At 48.6% G+C, this 21,610-nt stretch overlaps 1 protein-coding gene across 3 annotated transcripts in view; it reads right to left on the bottom strand.

The window, feature by feature from the left end:
* Window positions 1-21,610, bottom strand: part of bcor (BCL6 corepressor) — a 32,839-nt gene that overhangs the window by 7,413 nt on the left and 3,816 nt on the right. For 2 of the 3 annotated variants that reach the window (XM_086220303.1, XM_086220304.1), the window contains exons 2-9: window positions 16,466-16,547; window positions 13,061-16,216; window positions 11,556-11,612; window positions 10,841-11,000; window positions 9,495-9,836; window positions 8,345-8,623; window positions 6,656-6,963; window positions 5,261-5,545 (exon numbers count right to left, since the gene is read on the bottom strand). In XM_086220303.1, the coding sequence (XP_086076429.1) occupies window positions 5,261-5,545; window positions 6,656-6,963; window positions 8,345-8,623; window positions 9,495-9,836; window positions 10,841-11,000; window positions 11,556-11,612; window positions 13,061-16,216; window positions 16,466-16,468 (4,590 nt within the window). In that variant the 5' untranslated portion in view covers window positions 16,469-16,547. The remainder of the gene's footprint in view (window positions 1-5,260; window positions 5,546-6,655; window positions 6,964-8,344; window positions 8,624-9,494; window positions 9,837-10,840; window positions 11,001-11,555; window positions 11,613-13,060; window positions 16,217-16,465; window positions 16,548-21,610) is intronic. The other variant, XM_086220305.1, reaches the window with a different exon arrangement.

The following is a 21,610-nucleotide window of genomic DNA, read 5'->3' as shown; positions in this document are numbered from 1 at the left end:
CAACAGATGTGTGTGTGTGCGCATATAAATGCAAATCACATGTGCAGGTGATGCTTGAGTGGCTTCCTATGTGATGAGAAGCCAACAACCCAAGCAGTAAACTTGGGACTTGCCCAGACAAGTCAAACGTGTATTAGTGTGTGTGTGTGTGTGTGTGTGTGTGTGTGTGTGTGTGTGCGTGCGCGCACACTGTCCTCTTGTTGAACGGATGTGCTGGGGCAACAGAGGCTCTCACTTAATCTCACACTGACACTGACACACACGTGAGCTTTTAGCTTATGAATAAAGACACAAGAATGGATAATCACAGCTCCTGTGTATAGAAGACGTTGACAATAAATACCTCCAGTCTCAGCCAGGAAACTGCTCTGCATATTAATCATAATCAGCTTAGCTAGACTGAAGCAAATGATCAACAAAACAGGCCTAATTTAATTTGGGGGGTAGAGCGGTCACTGGCTGTTTGGTGCCTGGTCATACCAGAGAGAGGCATTCCATAGTTCATTTGCATGTCCTTGCAAATATGCGACGTACGAGGCTTGAGGACATAGTGGTTGTTTGAATGGCGAGCCAGCAAGATAACGACAATAAGTGCGACAAACTATGGAATTTAATTAGCTAGATTGCCAACAGTAGAATACTAGCTGACAGGAGTGACTGCGCATCATCTACTTTAACTCATCTTTTGGAGGGTTAAGGTTGCGTATATCTGAAGGTATAAATGATGACAGAATGGTTTTGATGTAGTGGCCACAGATCATCAAGCATTAGGCAAAAAAACCTCCCACCCAACCTCTGAACCAATCAACACATTTTATTCTTAAGTTTTTACACGACAGTTTAGCCCATTATGGCTCAGAAAGTCTCATCAGTCAACCAAATTACAGTCAGGTCAGCCTGCAAGAGGCTTGTTGAAGACAAACTCGTGACCATGGGCCCAAAAACGCTGCAGGCTGCAGCCCAATGGAGCGCCTCTGTGAACTGCAGTCTGTTTAACATTGCGTTGGAAAACATGAGTTGTGTTGGCTTTGCTGACACCTCTGGCCAAAAGCGGCAGTGATTCTCATGAGCACCAGCACCAGCGCCTCCCATCGTAAATGTCTCGATCTGCCATGCTCGGGCTGGCTTGTTTAGGAGGCCGGTGACAGACGGGTGTAACATATTCTGTTTGCAAAATGTGTAGCAATGTCATGCATGCTAATTATACATCTTGTTTGAGATGAGATAAATAACTAAAATGACAGGTAAACATGGATTTGGTGTAGTTAAATTACATGTACAGCAACTTAAAACAAGTAACCCTAGCGCGGGAAAACAAACCAAAAACAGTCTTTTCAAAGACTTGCATAGAAAAAAAATATATAATGATCCGAGCGAGCCTTTATTCTTTATTGCCAATGCGGTTCTTACGGAGGCATCAGTATTAAATTGATATGGCAACATAATCAGTTAAAAAGTCCTAGAAGCTGCTTTAATATAATTGCAGGCCCTAAAGGTCAGCACTGTCAAGATGCGTTACTATCTGTCAGTGGCGCCACTTTGGGTGTCAAAGCTCACCCAGGTTAAACTCTACAAGAAAGGTCACCACAAATGTACTTAAAAGCCAATACACTGATTGCAGAAACTGTATAGTTTTGAGATCACAAATGCTGCTCTAATTGGGTACTTAAAATGCAATCCAGTTCTTCCCTTTTCCCGGATCACACACTGGTTTGAGAAGGAAAATCAGAAGTGATTCATGTGAGAAGAATAAATGACAGATTGCACCTTTATCCAAGCTTTCTATGGGCAGAACTGAGGGGCCCCGAGCCCGGCACGAGAGGGAGAAGGATGAAGACATCCGCAGAATCTCTCCTCATTACCATTTCAAATGCTCCGAGAGTCAGACGAGAGGGAGCGAGAGAAAAAGAGGAAGAGAGGAAGGGAAAGAGAAAAAAAAGAGAGAGAGTGGGCTTTCATGTGCAGAGGCACGGATCGCAAAACTAAACGAACATGAAATATGCACAGTGTCGACCGGGCATCGGGAACAGCAAAGACGAGTGTGCATGTTTTAAATTACAGGCGTGTGTGTGTGTGTCTGTAGGTACATGAGATGATTCACATGAGCAGGTCTGTACAGGGAAGGATGCCTGTGCGTGTGCTTACAGGGTAACAACGGGCGTTTCTGTGCACGCTGTTCAGTGTGTATTCACACAATGGAAGGTAAAACTGTGTGTGCATGAGGTGATTATAAATTTGCATGCGCAGGTCTGCGTGGGTGTGCGACAGCAGCAAGTGTTTCGAGTCGTGGCTCGGTGCAGCCTGGAGAGGAGCACGTCGGGATGTCTGTATGTGTGCTTATTAGGTCATAACTGCTGCTTGCGTGTGCGTGTGTGCGTGTGCGCGTGTGTATTTCTAATCAGCATGTGAGCCGCATGTGCGTGCCTCTGTCTCTCAGGCCCTCATATCTCGCTGCCTGTGTGTGATAAGCCCAGAGCTTGCGGCGGTAAAACACCAGCGTGAGACAAGCACTCTGCATCTACATGCTTGTATGCGAGTGTGTGTGATGCATAAATTGGTGTGTCTCTCCTTGCACGATTGTGTGTGTGTGTGTGTGTGTGTGTGTGTGTGTGCGTGTGGGAGCCCCAGGGGTCTGCCCCGGGCTTATCACACACAGGCAGTGAGAGACGAGCTTCCTGAGAGGGAGAGAAAGAAAGGGAGGGAGGGAGGGATGAGGGGAAGGCGGGGGTGTTGTTTGCGCAGCGGTCAGTGCCTTGTTTGTGTAGTCTCAGGTTTTCTCCTCCCTCCTCCCTCTTTCCCCCCTCCACACGCCGAGCGCAGGAAGGGAAAAATGCAAAGGGGAATGAAAAAAAAAGGAGAGGGGAGGGAAAAAAACGTTTGAGAGAGACACATAAATCACAGAGACGAGCCAGCTTCTCTCCGGCACGGCTGACTGAACCCTGCTGCTGCTGCCGCGCTGCGCTCTGTGTTTGTGTGTGAGCGAGGAAGGAAAAACAGCCGCCGCCACTGCTAACCACAGTCACCACGGCACATTAGAGGGCCATTAGAACGCGATTATACTCCCAGTGCTTACCTCTCATTCACACCCCCCCCACACACACACACGCACACACACACACTCTCTCTCTCTCACACACACACACACACACACACACACATAATGACGGACACACACCTCATCATCATAAATAAGTGTAACAAACACACAACCATAAAGTAACCGGTTAATGAGCAAACACAAGATACACACAACTACTTATGGCTGTGTGAAGATACCTTTGCTGGTGATAAAAATGAGCACGTGCGCATACATGCACGCACGCGAAGTGCGAGAGAACGCAAAGGTGAGCGAAAGAACGGACATAACACGAAGCTCCAGCCGCATAAAACCCACTTGGATCAATAAATCAATTAACAAGCGTTTAGTTGCACGAACACACACACACCCCCAGAGGACAAGTAGCAGAGAGAGACGACGGCCGTACACCCTTATTCTGAAAGGCCGTTTTCCAACGCAGGACCTTGGAACCAGCACATTCGTACATGCTACAACTGCAAGAACCGTACATTAGAACCTTTTTCCATGGTTTCAGAAAGGGAGGTAAGAACCTTCTGAGGCGCTCAAATGGCAGCTGCACCTGCCCAATGAGTTCTTTTTTTCCTGGCAAATTCACCCTCAAAATGACCAAAACTTGAACAAAATAGCGTCGCACCATCTGGTACTTCTATTTAAAAGTATCTAAACTACTTTAGCATCTAAAGTATCAAAATATTGACAGAAGACGAGAAGAAAATCAGCAACCAAAAATTTAATTACATTTCCTTCTTAGAGTGAAAATTTGTAATTTGCGATATTTTGACAACCCCCCCCCCGCGCGCGTGCGCACACACACACACACACACACACTCAATCACTCCGTATCAAATCGTAAGCATATTTAAGCTTGTTTAAATAGTTTAGTTGAATTTACCTCATAGGTAATGGCATAGCCTAATGTACCCCTACTTCAAATGTTGTGTTCCAGACCACAACAGGGCAACTACTTACTCACATAGGACCACATTTCCACAAGCTCTTTTCTCTGTTGTCTCTGTTAATATCGCTGTTGATTTATTAGCTCCAATTCCAAAACCAGTTGCTCCGTTTCAGCTACCATTGTTTGACATAAATAAAGAAAATCAACAAGGTAACATAAGACGCTAACCACGCCGTAAACTCCAGTGGCAAGTGTAGCTCTGGCTAGCTCAAAAAAGTGAAAAGCAGCACAAATCGGTACAAAGTTTTTTGGGGAAACTGAAGGAATAAGATTGGGAATGCCATCATTTCCATTAAGCTTTTTTTTACAGCGATACGTCAAAATTAAAACATGTCTGTGGAAATATGGTTAGCGTTCCTTTGTGTAGCTAGTGAGTCAGCAATGCAACACTAGCCAAGAGGCTCAACGGGCAAATTAGTTCCTGTAAACGTTCAGGCCACCTTGTGATTCCCCAAAGTTCCATCGGTGGAAAACTGCCAAAAATATTCGGAGCAACAGGATTTAAGAGATTCCGTAGAAAACACACCAGTCTCGGAGAATGAGACGATCTGGTTTAGGAGCGAATGACAGAAAGAAAAGGAACACAGAGAAAAGAGCTCCTGATGCTAGAGAGAGACAGCGAGCATCCGTCTCCGTATAATGATTCCAACGATCCCTCATGCTGTCTGCGCACACACGCACGTCTGTGTGTATGTGTGTGTGTCCGTGTGTGTGTGTCACACTTCGCCTCGCAGAAAATTAATGAGATGTGAGAGCAGAGCGAGGCAAGAGGAGGAGGGGGGTGTGTATATGCGCTCGCGGGGAGGAGGGGTGCCAACGACAATCTGAGTCACAAAGAGAGGAAGAGAAAGAGAGCGCCGAGAGGAAAGAAGGGGGGAGGGAAAGAGCGGAAACCTGAGAGAGAAAAAGAGTAGCAGGCAAGTAGAGGGAAAACGATGGAGAATGACGAGAAGAAAGCACGAGCACGGGTGAAATAGAAGGAAATGAGACAAGAGCAAAAGAGGGATCTAGAAAGAGGAAGAATAGGAACAGGAAGAAGACAATTTTGAGAATAATAGTTGAGTTGCCAGAGTCACAGGCAAGAAAATGAGCTCAGTTTAAGAGCAGAGGAAGCAGAGATTTGAATGTGATGATGAAGTGTAAAATGCGAGGGGAGAGAGAGAGAGAGAGAGAACGAGACAGAGCGCGATGAGAAGGGAGGATGACTGAGTGAAGGCTATTACCTCGTAGCCCAGCCGCGCTGCTCTCTGGAGAAGAGTCTCTCCGGCGTTTTTGTTCACGATCAGCCGACGGGCCTCAGGCGGGATCGGACGCACCACAGGGGGCTCGGCAGGGGGTGTCCTGTGCACCCCTGCTGCCTCTGGTGGGACACTGCCCACTCTGCCATTTGCCTGGGGCTGCAGGGAGGGCGGACAGAGCGCGGCAGGGGAGCAGGGCTTGACTGGAGAGCAGGGATAATGATTAGGAGAGGCAGCTCTCTTCCTCGGAGCGCCTCGCTGCTCACTCAGCTGTGGAGAGAGTGAGAGAGAGGGAGAGTGTTACAGCCGCTGTCACATAGCAGACGGGACACACACACACACACACACACACCGAAACTCAAGGGCACATGCGTGAGACTAGCTGCACATGTACACACCAAAAACGCAGGTGTGCACATACACATGCATGAACACACAAATGTATTTTTGGTTAAAAAAAAAAATAGGAAAAAGGTATTTTACCCTAACATGACTTTGACACACTTAAGTGAAGATGTTTTTTGTTTCTTTTGAACACATCTGTGTTTATGTATTATTAGCGGGGATGTAAGACACTACGTAACAAGGAAAACACACATGCCCAGAGGCTTCGCACCAACTGTTCACGACCCAAACACTGCAGGTTGGCATGCCACTTTTCTTTAACCACTAAACCAACAGAGCCCTCTGAGCGCAACACACAAGAGAGGGAGTGCCTGTGCGTATGTGTGTGTGTGTGTGCGCGCGCGCGCAAAGTACGTGCCCTCTCAGTGGAATTCCATGTCGAAGCAGCTGTCAGACTGAGGAGGAGCAGGGGAGGAGAGCAGTGCGGGTGGAAAACAACTAGCCTTCTTTTTTTTTCTCCCCCCCTCAATTTTCCCCGTGTTCATTTTTTTCCCTCTTCTTTTGAACTCCAGCGCTTCATACGCTCGACCGTGGCTGACACATTCCTCACTCTGTGTGTGTGTCTGTGTGTGTGTGTGTGTGTGTGTGCGCGCGCGTGCGTATGTTTAGCCTTGTGTTCAACGCTGAGTACAATGTATAATTGCTTCGGGGTTTTGTTGTTATGTCAGGAATGCTCACAAACACGCAGACACTCAGCCCTGGCACGTATCTACACACAAAACAGCGCCGATGACACACGTTCGACAATTAAGGCCAGAGACAAACACACATGCATGCAGGCACTCCGCGGGGAGTCACAAAGGGCACAGAGAGGTCAAAGCTCCAGCAGCCCTCTAAACATTGTAAACATACTTCCTTCCTCCCTCCCTCTCACAGCTGCATAATCAGAGGCGCCGACGGGCATATTGAAAGAGACTCCGGTGTTGCAAACATCCAGACGCCACTGCCGCAGCCAGACACCATATCAGCACTCACCTTCTCATCTTCAGCAACTCCCAGATCAGCCGCGAAACGCTGGCCCGGGCTGTAAGGTGCGGCCTCCTTTTTCTTCTCGCGCTCCCTCTGACTAGTGTGTTTGGTCTTGCACGGCCGCTTGCCCTTGGGTTTGTCAGTGTCACTATGGCGACGGGGCTTGTAGGGAGGGGTGCCTCCCACGGCTGACTCTGGGGCCGGGGAGGGAGGGCCCCTCCAAGGCTCCTTGAGGCCACGGTCACCTGAGAAGGGGCCCAGCGGTTGCGCTCTGTCCTTCAGCTGGCCAGGGGGAAGGGGCGAAGCAGCTACTCCTGTTGGAGGAGAGGGAACAAGGGTTGAGTGGCTGATAGTGTGAGAGCTCGGTGCAAAGTGGAGGATGGGAAGGTATTGCAAGGCCATCTCTCACCCTCTGTTGGTTTATTAATGAGCAGACAGAGCTGTCTGGGAGCGCAGCATGCCTGCTCGATCAGGAAAAAACACGCCTCATATAAACACCCCCTATACTGACTCTAGCTTTCACAGTAGCAAGGACACTGCTGTGAATAATCTCCTTACATGTGCCGCTGTCTCGCTTTCACTTCTTATGGTACAAGAAAAATAAAAACAGGCCCTTGAAACCACAAGGTCAAAACGGTGTTTAATAGCTTAATAGAAACCCATTTCCTCGTAAGGGTCAATGCAAAGTATTTCACACTATTCAAGAACGTGGTCTTCAGTCGTGTTACAATTATTAAATCAATTCAAGGCTGGGAACCAATGAGAAGCAAAGTGACATTCTATGTCCTGGTAATGCTTAAAAACCCTTCTATGTAATGTATGTAGTGGAAAGACACTGCTATCTAGTTGAAAGAAGAAGAGGGAGTGTTTGCAGCCCTGACAGACACACACTCAGTGGAATAACAGCATTCATTGTAACAACACGGCTGTTACCAGGGTGATGTTATCTGAAAAGGTGATAGAAAAAAAAATCAGGGTCCAATCAAGGCCTGTGGTTTCTGCAGGGAACATAAAACCAAAATCTCCTCTGATTTATTCAGGTCCTTTAATCTCTCTCCTGCTCTTTTATTTTCTCCTCTTCGTCTGTGCGTCCCTCTGCTTCAGTCCAGGCACATGAATAAGGGAAAGCCTGGTTTTAATAAGTTACCCCCCACCCCTCCCCTCCCCTTCCCTTCCCTTCCCTTCTCTCACACACACACACACACACACACACACACACACGCGCACACACACACACACGCGCGCGCGCGCACACACACACACACTCTCACTCCCCGCCCTGTCTTTCACTGTGACTGGTCTGGAGAGGAAAGAAAAAGAAAAATCATTGATCACACATTAGTCACACTACACCTGCCCACACATATCTCCACCAGCCACTTCCCTCATTCTTTCTTTCATGGCTTGCTCACAGCCCGCTGTAGACCCGTTGATCTTAAAGCCAAAACCACAGGGGGCGGGAGGGTTTAGATTTGGGTCCCCGGGTCTCATTTCTGATTCCTCAGCCTTTCCCCTGGCAAAAGGAGGTCTCCTCTACCTCATTTCCTCTGCCCCCTCCCAAAAGGCTCCCGGGAAATCCCCTAAAGACAGAGTGCTCAACAAGAAAGTGAAATGTGAGCCAAAGATAGATTTCCGTTACCCCAGCTGAACTCAGAGACGCAGCAGTGGTTTGCGCGGCTGGCGGTACAAGCTTACCATTAAGTAGCTTCTCGCAGCCCCATTTCCTGTTGATCTCGGCTCTCTGTGCCGAAGCTCTGTCATCTGGCTCCCCGGGCCTTATCTTGTGTTCTCTCAGATTCAGAGCTGGGGCCACCAATCTGGGCTGGGGCCACGGCCTCTCCTGCTTGATTTGCGGGCAGTCAGGTGAAGCCGCTCCTGTAGCGGGTTTGCTGAGTCGCAGACCCTTCAGCTCAATGCAGACCTTGAGCTTCCGTACCTCGTCATCATCGTCAGGACAGGCCTGCTCATGCTCATCTGCAGATGACATAAACAGACAAGTTTCCATCTCTCATATAGACTCCACTATATTGCCTGGAAAAGTAAGGTTTTATGTTTCAGCCTCAGCTGTGCTGCTCTCCATGGGATAGAGAAATTAAATTCTTATCTCTCAATTTGTTTTATAAACGTTATTGGAAAACCCGTGGGGAAAATGCACTTCAGGTAAAGTTGTCTAAGTTTTGGATATTCATGGCTTCATTACACCCACCTCTGCAACCAGACTACAGCGTCAACATAACCTGAGGAAACTGAGCAAGAAGAACAAAAGGCAGTACATTCTTATGGTCTAACATGTAACAAACATGCAGAGAGGGAGCACAAAGGGGAGAGAAGAATTGGACAGAAACTAAATAACCCCCCAAATACCAGGATACTGGTATTTAACTGTCTGCCTTTTCTTGGGAGAGCAAGCGTGATATCGCACGACAGGGGGAAAAAAAAGGAAACCCAAACAGATGAGAAAAAAAAGAAGGAAGATGAAAAGAGCAGCTTTGAAGAGGGAGGGTACGCGCCGCAGAGGAATGGTGCTGAAAGAGGGGAGAGGGAATGGCTGTCCCTCTTCCTCGCTTCTCCCTCGGCTCAAAGACAGGATTAAACACTTCTCCGAGCTGGCTGCCGCACAGAGCGAAAGATGGAACAGAGCGAGGGAAGTGGGAAAGGAATGGAGGTTGTTACAGAGTGGGTTTACGGTGCAACTGATTGAAGCAGAGGAAGCGACCAGAGGACAACGGGTGAGACTGGCTCAGATGAGGGGGAACATGAAAGGAAGTAGAAAAATGCAGACAGGAGAAAAAAAACAAAACAGGGGTGATTAACATGAGGAGAACTCATGGAAAAAAATTCTCACCCATGGAAATCTTGGCTCTTTTCTCTGGTTGGGACAACCTCTCTCCTTTGTCCTGGTCTTCATCATCCTGCTCCAACTTAGGGCAGAGTGGCCGTTTCCTGCTAGGTCCAAAGTCCAGGCTGGCTGTCTCATCTGGGTGCCCTTTTGCTGCTGTCAAGGTAGGGGGTCCGCAATGACTTCCTTCAGCGTCAGTCCCAGCCTTCCGAGCTGTATCCCTTAGTCCTCCATGGCTGGCATTTCTGGCCCCATCTCTGGCCCCCTGCCCAGCAGACAAAGGCTCCCTTTGGCCCACACACCTCTGGAGGACCGGAACTCTGTTGTTAGCGTATGCCGGCCGAACACCTGAGCAGAGACAGATGGGGGGGAGGGGGAGACACAATAAGCAACAGAAGATGAAAGGGGAACAGATACGCAGGCAGAGAACACAGACAGACCGCAAACCAGCCCGCCAGCCGGCCAGAAACAGGGAGACAAGGGGAGGGGGATTGACAGAGGGAAAACGCTAGTTAAACACCAGCCAGCTTTTATTCTGCTTTAAAGACAGGCAATAAAACTTTGATGGGCTAAAGACTTTTTAATCTGATGTGAGCCGAGCCAGCGGCTTGATGGTTCAGTGCAGCCTCTCGCACTTCCAGAGGCAAGAAAACATCCTGTGCATTTGCTGCACACAGCGACTCCCCCCAGTTTCTCTGTCCTCCCCCACGGCATGACCGCACCACGCCCTTCTCACATAGAGCGTGACTCTACCACCACCACCCCCACCCGCCCCCCTCTCCCTGATTCCCCTCTCCCTCGCTGTCTCTCTCCATGCCATAATTAGGCTCACACGTCAGCCGCGGCCTCGCTCCAACACACAGCTGGGCTCCTAGCCAACCTAACTAACCCCCCCTTCCTCTCTCCCTCTTTCTGTTGCGCTCTCCCATCCGCTTTCACCCACCACCCCCCCCGCTTTCACTCTCTCTCTCTCACTCACGCAATCTCTGGCCTTCCTTCTCCTCACCCTCCCTCTCGATCATCTCGCCACGCAGATAAGCACAAAAGGCTTCTTGAAAATAAAACTCCCCCTCTCCGTCTCTCTAGCTCGCTCATTCTCTTGCGCTCCCTAGCTTGTGTAAGACTGTGTCCGTGCACGCGCATGTGTGTGTGTCTTTTTTTAGAGTGACCCGGTCTTGCCTCAGCATTTGCTGCAAGTGTATGGAAGTGTGTATGCGCACCTATTGTTTGTGTGTGTCCCTTTCTGAGTGTTCATTTTACAGAGTGGCTGTGTGTGTGTGTGTGTGTGTGTGTGTGTGTGTGTGTGTGGTGTAGTTTACGAATGTGTGCGTGTATGGTGCTGGGTTACTCACCCTCCCTCTCTCCCTGCCGGGTGGTGTGTTGGCAGTGATCCAGCGCTCGCTCTCTGCGCTGGCCGTCTGCCAGCTCCCGTCCTGCTGCCGGGGCAGACACACACACACCGCCGCCCTCCTTCTCCTTCAGCTCCAGCTCAGAGAACCGCATCATTGCCCGCTGTGCGCACACACACGCACACACACACACACACACACACGCACGCACAAACGCGCGCGCGCACACACACACACACACACACACACACAAACAAACACAAATGCAGAGAAATCCCATGAAAACCACTCATCGTCTGCTCAAACCGCACACACACCTCTCTAAGCCTCAATCTGGCCTCAACAGCTATAGAAGCAAAAATTGCATCAGAAATCACATTGTCTCAAAAAAATCAAAGAAAATGCCAAAGAAAATTAAACCGACACACACAAACACACACAGGACAAAAAAGGTAAGACAGGTAAATAACAAGCATGGCATCAAGACACAGGTTAGACTACTGCAGCCACTGTGAGTCCATGCGCTCTGGGGTTTAAGTCCTGGCATCTCCCTTCCTGAAACATAAACATGGCTACGAAACATATACATCTAAGCCCTGAGGCAGAGAGAGGAGATGAAGAGGAGGAAGTGCGGAAAAAAGGAGTGTACAGCGATACAGAGTACAAAGGAGACAGAGCCCATCAGAGGCAGATGTGATAAGAAATGTAAAGAACTGACCTCCCAGTTAGCTGCAGGTTGACTTATATTACTCCCCTCTCGTGATATGACTTCCATCTAAGCAATTAGAATGGGGGGCTCAATATATCTGTCCATCATTTCATCTTTTCTTTAATGTATTCTGTTATGTTTCTCCACATGTTTCTTTACAGACAATAGGCAGCCACAGTCCCACAAAATAATACAATCAAATTAAAATGACTCAACAGGTCAACTTACACTGCATCAAAACTATCAAAGAATTTCTGAAGTTTGAAAGCCAAAAAAGGTTCTAATCATAAAATATATAACAAGGTTTCCGTTTTATGCATCCCAATTTTTTTTTCTTCCACATATCATTATTACATGTCCAGAAATTGAGAATTTGATAGCTTTGCATTGCAGCTCAAATTGACAAGCACGACACAGACAAAACCACAGTTTACTAGGATGCGTTCACAACACAGACAGACATTTGTAACGTGTTAACATATCTGCCTCTGAGCCAGTAGATAACAAAGCACATGGGTTGTGTGTGTTCTTACACTGAATGTTGAGGATTTATAAAAGAACCACAGATAACAGCCAAAATAAATACCATTGTCATTCATGTTACAGCGACTTTAAGGTATAGCAGATTACAGCCATTGTGTGTAGATGTAATTTGATGTGTGTTAGAGAGGGTCTTTTAGCCAGAGGGGGGGGAGGAGAATTATGACCTTGGACAGCAACCAGGCAGGGCAGCATAGGCTATTAGGGGGAGGATAGCAACTTGCGGATGGGGACATGCAGACAGCCTAACAGGAACCCCGAAGAGGGTAGCCGCTAGTTTTTAAAGCATGAACTACAAGCCCTCCACTGCCCCTCGCCTTAGGGTTAAGCATAGCCAAAAGCAATGTGAACCGTGAGGCTGCCACAGTCATGCTCTGAAACTATTTGGCTCTATGGCACAGTCAGCACTAACACATGCTTTAGCCCCAAGGCAGTCACACAAGGACAAGCACGCATGGACACACAAACACACGCACAGAAATAACCTTTACAATGACTGCTCACTAATAAACATACAGACATGGCAGCCCTGGTTAACCTTTGAACTGCCATCCCTGATAGAGAGCCTCAACTGGCCTTGCACCGGCTCAATAAGACAATGATAAACTAAGAGGAAGGTCAAGCCTATGGACAGTAGCATGACAGCACACATATTATTCATTACTATGTTGTAAATGCAGAATATGCCAATTTCATGCAGGATGTGTTCATCAGGCAGTTCTGAATGTTGCAGAAAGGGAATAAAGACAGTGGCGGCCACTGGGGATTTATTCCTGTGTGAATGTTTGCATGGAAGGTATGTTTGAAATGTCTGCATTTAAACATTGGTCATAATAATTCAGCACAAACATGAACCCAACATATCCTCCACTGTTAACACACACACACACACACACACACACACACACACACACACACACACACACACACACACACACACACACACACACACACACACACATTACTGGCCTTACCTGCAAAGCTCTCTGTTCACGGCTCAGCTTGCTAGAGTCAGCATACAGCTCAGTGGTGACACATTTAAAGCGGTCGCCGACGTAGCCTGAAGAGTTAGCGATCCTCTTGGCAAGACTGGATCTACGAGCACTTTTAGATGAAGCCTGGTTACCCTCGTCTTCCTCATCATCCCCTTCTCCTTGAGACTCCCCAAGGTCAACAATACTGTCTTCCTTTTCAGTCTCTCTCATGTTAAATTTTTCCTGATTTGTCTCCTTCACAACTTCGGTGCAATGCTGAGAGAGGTGAAGAGGTCGGCTGCCCTTCTCCCCCTTGTCCTTACCAGAGCTGCGCTCCCCAGATGTACGAGCACAACGCAAGGTGCTCTGATCTTGGTCTCCAGGGTCTGGGCTGGGACTCTGTTCTTCCAGGCTATCCTCTGCTTGAGAGACCTGCCCTGGAGAACTTGGGAATGTGCTGGATGTCACTCGAGGACAGGCTGCATCCTGAAGGACCTTTGGTTTATCTGTGTGGTTGGACTTCAGAGTGGGGCTCTGTCTGGAGTGGATTGGGTAAGGATGGGAAAGGTGGTGGAGGTGTTTTGGCTCAAAGTCAGTCTTTGATGAATTTTGGTTACTATGGTAACGCTCGTTTTGGTTAACCTGGTTAAAGGTGGTGGGGTCAGCAGAGGGTTGTTTGTGGACTGTTGGGGTAGACTCAACATCTGTGTCCGAGTTTACAAGGTCAATGCAGACAATCTTTTCTCTGTAGGTCCCAGAGGAAGAGGATGTTTTTCCTTGTGCTCCTGCCTCCTTATCAGGCTTTATTTGGTTACCCATCTCTTTCCCGATGCTTTGATCTCTGTGGCCCCCGCATTCTTCAACAGGTCCCCGAGATTTTTCCTGTACTCTGGGTTTCAATGTTGTATCTCCCCTTTCTGGTAGCTTGCTGTCTGTATGAGGCTGCATTAGGGGGTGGGCCATCTCTTGTGAGTTGTAAGTGAGGTATTCCCCTCCTGGACCAGCTGAGAGGTTGTGGTAGGGTAAAGAGTGTTTTGCTGCCAAGTGGGTTGGGTAAAGGCTGTTGCTGCCCAGTAATACTGGGTGAGGGTAGACTGGGCCTTTCCCTGCAATTGGCAGAGTGTGCAGTGCCATGCCATCAGGAATGGGGTAGTGCAGGTATCTGTTGGCATAGGCCAAGCTGTGGTTCAGGTATGCATCGTTTTGAGGAAGGTACAGGTGGCCAGGGGGGTGACCGTTCTCTAAACAGGGCCTCTTATATGATGACACCTCTGGAGTTGTTTCATTTCTCTTAGTGGTCTGGGAGGACTTCTCTGACCCCTCTCTGTGATGACCCATGGTTGGTGGATGTTCAGATTGTCCAGGACTGTGTTTGACCCATTCGCCATTGGGTTTGGGAGAAAGAGCCCTGGAACTGATCAGAGAGGAGCCACAGTGTTGAGTGGAATTAATATTATGGTTGGGCTCCCCTATCCTTGGACAGGATGAGCTACGTTGCTGAGGAAGTACTCTTTCCAGACCCTTGTGTTTGATGACGGATGGGGAGGAGCCTTTGGCTTGTGAAAGCCCCAGGTCTGTGTTCGGCCTTGGAGAAGGGGGTAAGCCTGGTGTGTGCTGTATGTGGGAGGGAGACCGGCTAGGTACTACCCAGGAGGAGTGTAAAGTGCTGATTATCTCAGACCTCTCAGAGACCTTTGAAGAAGTGCTGCTCACCACAGAGTGAGGATGAGACGAGGGAGAGTGGGACAAGTTTTCTTTTAGGAGCTCTCCATTTGGGGTAAGTCCGTAACGTGCACCTGATGCTATAGTGTCCATCTTAACAGCGAATCCATTGGGAGGCAGCCCAAACTCCAGTATCCTTCCAGATAAGTCCAACGGCTTCTCTGCTGAGTCTTTGGTTGCTTGGGGTTGGTGAGCTGCCCTTTCAAAATTAGGTTTGGAGGGTGACCTGCTGCTAGGTCTCCTTTCAACCCCCACACTTCTATGCTCAGGTGCCACATCTCTTGGCCTGGGTTTGTGGGGGCTGGGTCGGGCAGGTGACGACTGCTCTGAAGCCATGCTACTGACAGAGAAGGGATGGGGGATAGACTGTGTAGAAGATGATGAGGCAGATATTGAAGAAGTTGAAGAGGTGGGCGGATGTCCTATCCTAGCAACTGGCCTTTGCAAATCCAGTGAATTGTCAATAAGAGTGGAAGGCTGAGGAGGTTGGGGAAGGCGAGAAGATGCATGAGGTGAAGAGTCAGTTGGCAGACTATTATTCACAACACTGGTGCCACTAGTGCTTGTACTACTGGTGTTATTGTTGTTATTGGAGCCATTTCGAGAGGGTGGCCTGCTTGGTCTACTGCTCCTACTTGGGGACCGGTCCCTGTCTATAGCTGCCTGATGGTGCTGAGGATGCGGGGAGGGTTGGTGAAGCTGCTGTGCAAATGGAGGTGCAACACCAAGCCCTTTGTCCTGGCAGTGAACCAGTGATGTTGGGGCCACGGTGACTGCCGGAATCCTCATGGGGGGTGCCACCAGGGGAGAAGAGATAGGAGAAGGGGGATAGGGGGGTATATAATATAGCCTTTCAGCAGCAGAGGTGGCTGCAGCAGGGTTAACATTGCCCCCCTGCGCAGCACAGAGAGAAGGGTAAGCCAGGTGCTGGGGAAGATAGGGGCTGGGTTGGCTGAGCAAGGAGGCTTTATACATGTTTAGAGCTGCATACTTGGATGAGTCTATGAAGGGATACATGCTTGCTTCAGGGTAGGGGTTGAGCCATGGCAGGCGGAGGTAGCTGCCACCAGCACTTGCCAAGCCCAGCTCAGACGCTTTTTCTCCAGGCCCTACTCTGCGTTCCAAGCTTAGACCTTCCGCTCCAGTTCCAGGAATCAGCACAGGCTTGTGGAGGCTTGGAGGGATGCCTTTGTAGAGTCCAAGGTATCCATTAGTGGGCTTTCGACTGTCCAGGGGGCCATCAGGCTTGTAGATGAGCTCTGGCAGACCATCCCTGTTATAACTGAGTGGGAGGACAGACGTCTCTTGGTTCTTCTCTGCTGGCAGTGTTCGGATCCCAGGATACACAACCCCACTGTGGAGGCGAAGACCATCATGCATCAAAGTGCCTCGGTCCAGCCCCATTGCCGCCAGGGGTGTCAATCTTGCATCCACCTGCAGGACAGGAGTTAGCAGAAGGTGGTCAGGGATTAGGATTACAAAATATGATCCTTCAATGGAACTCCGTTACTAAAAGACAAGACCTCTACAACGAGGACTAATTAGCATGGCAGGAAAAAAAACCTGTCTTTGTGACTGCATTCATGTACATAATGAAAAATTCCACTGTGGCTTTCCCCAGAAAATAATGACTCATGTCACAAATGAGTGTAAATAGAGCTAAAGATGAGCACAGGGACTTGCCATGTTTTGTGTGATGTGGTTCCCTTGTCTTAGTTCCAGGTTGGTTTGTGTCTCAGCATCGACATCACGAACAGATGTAGCCCTGTGGAGATGAGCAAACATTTAGCAGTCAGTGTCTTGGCTCTGGCACATGCATACATGTTACAACTCTGTTGATATCAGCTTTAAAAACGGCAGGGAAAAAAAAGAAAGTAGAGAGAAAGTTTTTAACAAAGTTGAACCGGTGCAGGAATATGTGAATCATTGTTGTATGGCATTTCAATGTAGCACAGAGATGAGAGGGTATGACGTTTAGCTTTCACTTCTTCAGTCTCGTAACGGCAGTAGCCATAGCAAGTTAACACACCAAGAGACAAATTCACTCAAATACGCACAGGAGAAGAAAACCCTATGTGGACTCCCTTCCCATCTTACTCGACAGCAGCCACCCACCCACTCTACCCCCCCCCCCCCCAATAAGGCACGCTGACCCCCATCCTGCCCATCCTGTGGGCTAGACGTACACATTGTGGGGCAGCCTCTATTCAGTCATGTTCCCCACACACTGGTTTTTCAGTGCCCTCTTTGACCTGCTCTCTCAGCTGCGTCAGCCTGCAGAGCGAGGGAAGATTATACATCAGAGACCACTTCGGTAGGAGACCATTTACCGCCCGCCAACACAGAGCCACAGATCAGCCAACTCACACCAAAGCAGACACGCTAAACTGTAGTACGCAAGAGAGCTGTGAAACATGTAAAATAAACCCGAGAAAAGTTTGAATCAGATTGAAAAGGAAAAACAGAAGATGAGAGTTAAAAAAATCAGGGAGTTTATTTAAACAAATCACAAGATAAACAGGAAGAAAATGTTTAACCTATTAACATTTTGCTTGAGCTTGAATTGCTTTAAAGAGATCTGAGATCTGATCAAAACTAAAGCTGCAAAAAGTTCATGAAGTTCATCGTGTGCATGCTGATATGTATAGCAATTGGTCTTTAGTTAATAATCTATGCTTTTCAGATGGATGATAATGAGGCTTTTTTAAACAACTTTCAAGTTTTGAACAGAAACCTCTTGCAAAAACATTGTAATTTAATCCAAGCAGCCACAAATTCAGAGTAATCTTGCTTTCCTGGTGTCAATTGGTGAGGATAAAACTCTAAATTTTAAGAAATGAGACTATATAGTGCTCCTGCATGAGTTCTTGAGCAAATGAAATCTCAAAAGCAAAAAGGAATTGGGAGAATTATCAATGAATCGGACAATTCCTTAAATTCTACACATAACAAAATTGAGATTATCCCTGAACATGGGTCTGAAGTGGCATCTTAAAAATGAGTACTGCTTTACTTCAAGAGGCTCCTCAAATTGGTTAATAAGAAGGGGGTGGAATTATGGCTCCCACTTGGTAGATTGTATTTCTCGTCTTTTGAAGGAATTATTTGTTTAAACATTAGACTTGATGACTCCTTAAGGAGGGGCATTTTTGCAAGGCGGCCCTAATAGAGGAGTCAGCGCAGGAAGGAGGTGGGAGACTGAGGGAGATGGAAGCGCCTTTAAATAGTCAAACTGACGCCTTGCCACGCTCAGCAGTGCTGAGAGCAGCAGTGAAGCTGGTCTCCTCTATCATCCAAGAGAAACCTCGCTGCCGGCACGCCACTTTTATTGCCGTGACCCAGGGCCCATTAATCAGCCTGCCGCGGGCCCCTCAGCACGGCTCCTCCCTGCCCCAGTGCTCCCCCCCGACCACCTTCCTACCACAGCAACCAGTCTTGCCTCGACAACATCCGCATGTGACGGAACTGAAAAGGTGAGCATATGTGAGTACAACATGCATAAAGCCACGTTTCCTCTTGTTTCCTGTATTTCCTGGAGCCCCAAATGCAACTCTCTCCTCACGCACACACACACACACACCAGCTCTTTCAGATATACCCAGATATTCAGTTGCCTGTTGCCTTTGAGGACCTTTGTACATCTTAAACTCAATATCAGGCTGGTCCAGGTCTGTGTGCTTTTCCAGATTTAAAAAACAAAACAAAACCAAAAAACAGAGTTGTAAGTTGATAAGGATGGTCAGTGTCATATGACGTAAGAAGCCACACACAATACTCAAGTAAAAGTCCCATCACTTTGCAAATACAACTACTGATGATTTACTGAAAGAGTACTAGAATAGATCTCAACATCAGAGACTAAAAAAAACCCCCAAAAACTAGTGTAAAGACTTCACAAGTGGTGCTCAACGTCTGTATTTGTCAGTGACTTTCTGATTAGATAAGCAGACAAATATTATCAATTAGGATTTTAAAAATAAATCATTATAACCTATTTAGAATTGGTATTTTTTATCACTAATTTTCCTTCTCGCCAACTATATCCTACTATGCGAATGATGATGGAGTTTTATGTCTCAAAATAGTCACAAGCAGGTCTTTGGATCACATGATCAAATTATCCGGGCACACAAATCAGTCGCTTATCTTTCGCATAATCACATGACTCATTTAGGCTCATTAGCAGACACTGCCGTGATGCTTCATCATTTATTAATTGGCTATTGAATACAGGTGTGTTCGTTCATTCGACGTCTGAGTCACCATTCTGGTTGGTGATGTTGTATATTAAAGCGGTTGAATTAAGTGGACATTTTGTGACGGCTTAGTGTTCACCTCCAGACAATAACCTAGAGAGATTGAAACTTGTGTGGTTTGGGAGGCGCTTGGACAATGTTTACGAGAAGAAATCCCGTCAACGTTACATGAGGAGGGCAGGAGAGAGAGACTGGAAGGAGGGAAGGAGGGGAGGGGGGGGGTGTGCTGACGCCCATCTCCGCTGCTAAGAATAGTTTGCGCAACAAACAACTCCCGACGGCCGTCCAATCCATCACACTGGCTGGCGGCAGCAGGCAGGGGGAGGGGGAACAGCGGCCAGGGCTGCGTTTATAAAGCAGACCGCTGGAGCGGAGCCCCGACTCGCACCATTAAACAGAAAACCACCGGGTGTTTTTTAGCTGAACCTCATATAGCCTAGCTCCGCATTACGGTGCTGCTGGACGTTTATGTATAGAACAGAAAGCAAAGCTGGAGAAATGTTTCTTATTTCCTGCCTCTGACGACAGCGACTTGAACTCTCCGTGACCTCCTGGTACAGACACCGGAACAAACGCCGGCACCGCTCGTCATCTCCTCCAGGACTGAGGCTTCTCTATGCCGTGCGAGCGTGTGCGTCACCGAGGAGTTGGGGAAAGTGGTTGTGTCACTGTTAGCAGCTTCCCCACTCTTCACAAATTGATAAGCCACAGAAACGGCTAAAAAGTGTGTGCTCACTCACACAAACACTCTGCGTGTCCTCTGTGCCGGTGAAACGGGGAATGTGGGGCTTGTGTGCGGTGAGGGAGTGACGGCGCCCTCTCGCTCTTTGTCCCTGGAGCTCTGCCAGCCAGCCAGCCAAGCAGCCTCTCTGAAGCGCAGAGCTCCGATCAGCTCCGGAGGAAAAAAATGCAGTGTGACGCAGGATAATCTCCACAGCGACGGGGGTGGGCGGGTTGGAGGGAGGGGGGGGAGGGATAAACACGGATTAAAAGAGGCGCGCGCGTGCACACGCACACAAATCACCAACCCCGTCGCGACGCTGCGCTGTGTGTGTGTGCGTGTGTGAGTGTGTGAGTGTGTGTGCGCGCGCCTGTGTTCTGCGCACACTGTAGGTGTAAATCAATGGGAGCCATTCTGAGAGAGAGCGAGAGAGCGCATAAAGCGAGTGGAGCAAAACCACACACACATACACACAGCCTCGGGGCCACGTCCTCCTCACCAGCATTAACACCTTGCACAAGGAGAGGACGCGTGGCCACTTTTAATTGTTATTGATCATCAAGCCGACGTGTGCCAAACGGTCCCATTGATCAGCGCTGCAACGGCGCAGCAGCACGACGGCTAGTTGACGTCCATGTTTCTGATATAAGTGGAGATGGAGGAGATAAATACCAGGGAGGGAGAGACAGAGCTGGAGGCAGCCAGCGGCGTCTCTTCAGCTGTCACACTATTAGCGGCCGAGCTGTAAACAAGGGGCCCCTGCGTCCTCCCGGGCCGCTGCACAGCCGCATTCAAGTCGGTGCACGGTTCAAGTCATCCCCTCTCGGCGGCACGGCCGTCAACAACGACGACATTGTGATGCCCCCCCACCACCACCCTCCACCATGCTGTCACTAGGGCCTGGGCGGCGGCTGCTGAACTGGCTCTATTCATCCCGGGCCAAATGAGAACTAAATGGCCCTTTATGTCACCAAAGGGCCCGATTGTAATGAGGATGCGCATGCAAGAGACGGCCCGCATTTACCGGAGCTTTCTTGACTCTTCTTTGAAATGCTGGCGTTTCTTTCATGTGTTGGATGGTCTTAATTAAAGCACGTGATGCTGAGGGACCTACCCCCCACCCCCGCCACCTCCCATCGCCTGCTTAGAAAGGAGGCTTAATTATTTGTGGTGTGTAAAGGCGTAAATTAGGCTCCATGAATGTAAACCCGCGCAGCTTTCACACCTCTATTGTGGCCTAGATTTCAAGCTCTTACAGGTCGTATGTGCTCAGTGACATTTGATGCAAACCATAAAAAGATTTCTAACTCACCAACTAAAATATAGCCTACTTTCACTATTTAGCTGGCGCCTTTACTGCTTAACTGCGGGTCAAAAGCTCTAACTTGAACTGTGCCATCGAGATAGAAGAGCTGCTTTGAAGTCAGCGTGTGCAGGCTAATAAACTATGGCCATCACCCCGCTGCGCTGCACAGCCTCGCTGGGATTTCGTGGGAAAGATGGATGCCCGAGGCTCCAACATCTAAAAACAAACGAGGTCTGATCAAGACGGGGCCTGCATAGGGGAGGGAGTCGAGGTGTCACTCTGCTGCGGAATCAATCTTCCCACAGGCCACGGCAAGGTCACTATACTGGTGAGGGTTTCCATGTGCACGGAGCAGCGTTTGTGTTGCCTTAGGAGAGAACAGTAGAAGAGAAACGTGTCTCTGGTCTGTCGGCAGCAAAGCGGTTCAAAGTGCCACGAAGTGAGAGAGGTTTGCGCGAGCTGGTCCGGTTACGACGCACCTCTGCAGGGACGAAGTGCTCCGCGCGCTCTGGACCTCCAAACAAAAAGCTTGGTGGAGCGTAGAG

This window comes from Aulostomus chinensis, chromosome 12, assembly GCF_037954235.1.
Source record: "Aulostomus chinensis isolate RoL2024-O1b breed Wild chromosome 12, RoL_Achi_v1.0, whole genome shotgun sequence".
NCBI classification, from domain to species: domain Eukaryota; kingdom Metazoa; phylum Chordata; class Actinopteri; order Syngnathiformes; family Aulostomidae; genus Aulostomus; species Aulostomus chinensis.
Note: the sequence above shows the minus strand (reverse complement) of the source record. Positions and strands in the feature narration are given on the sequence as shown.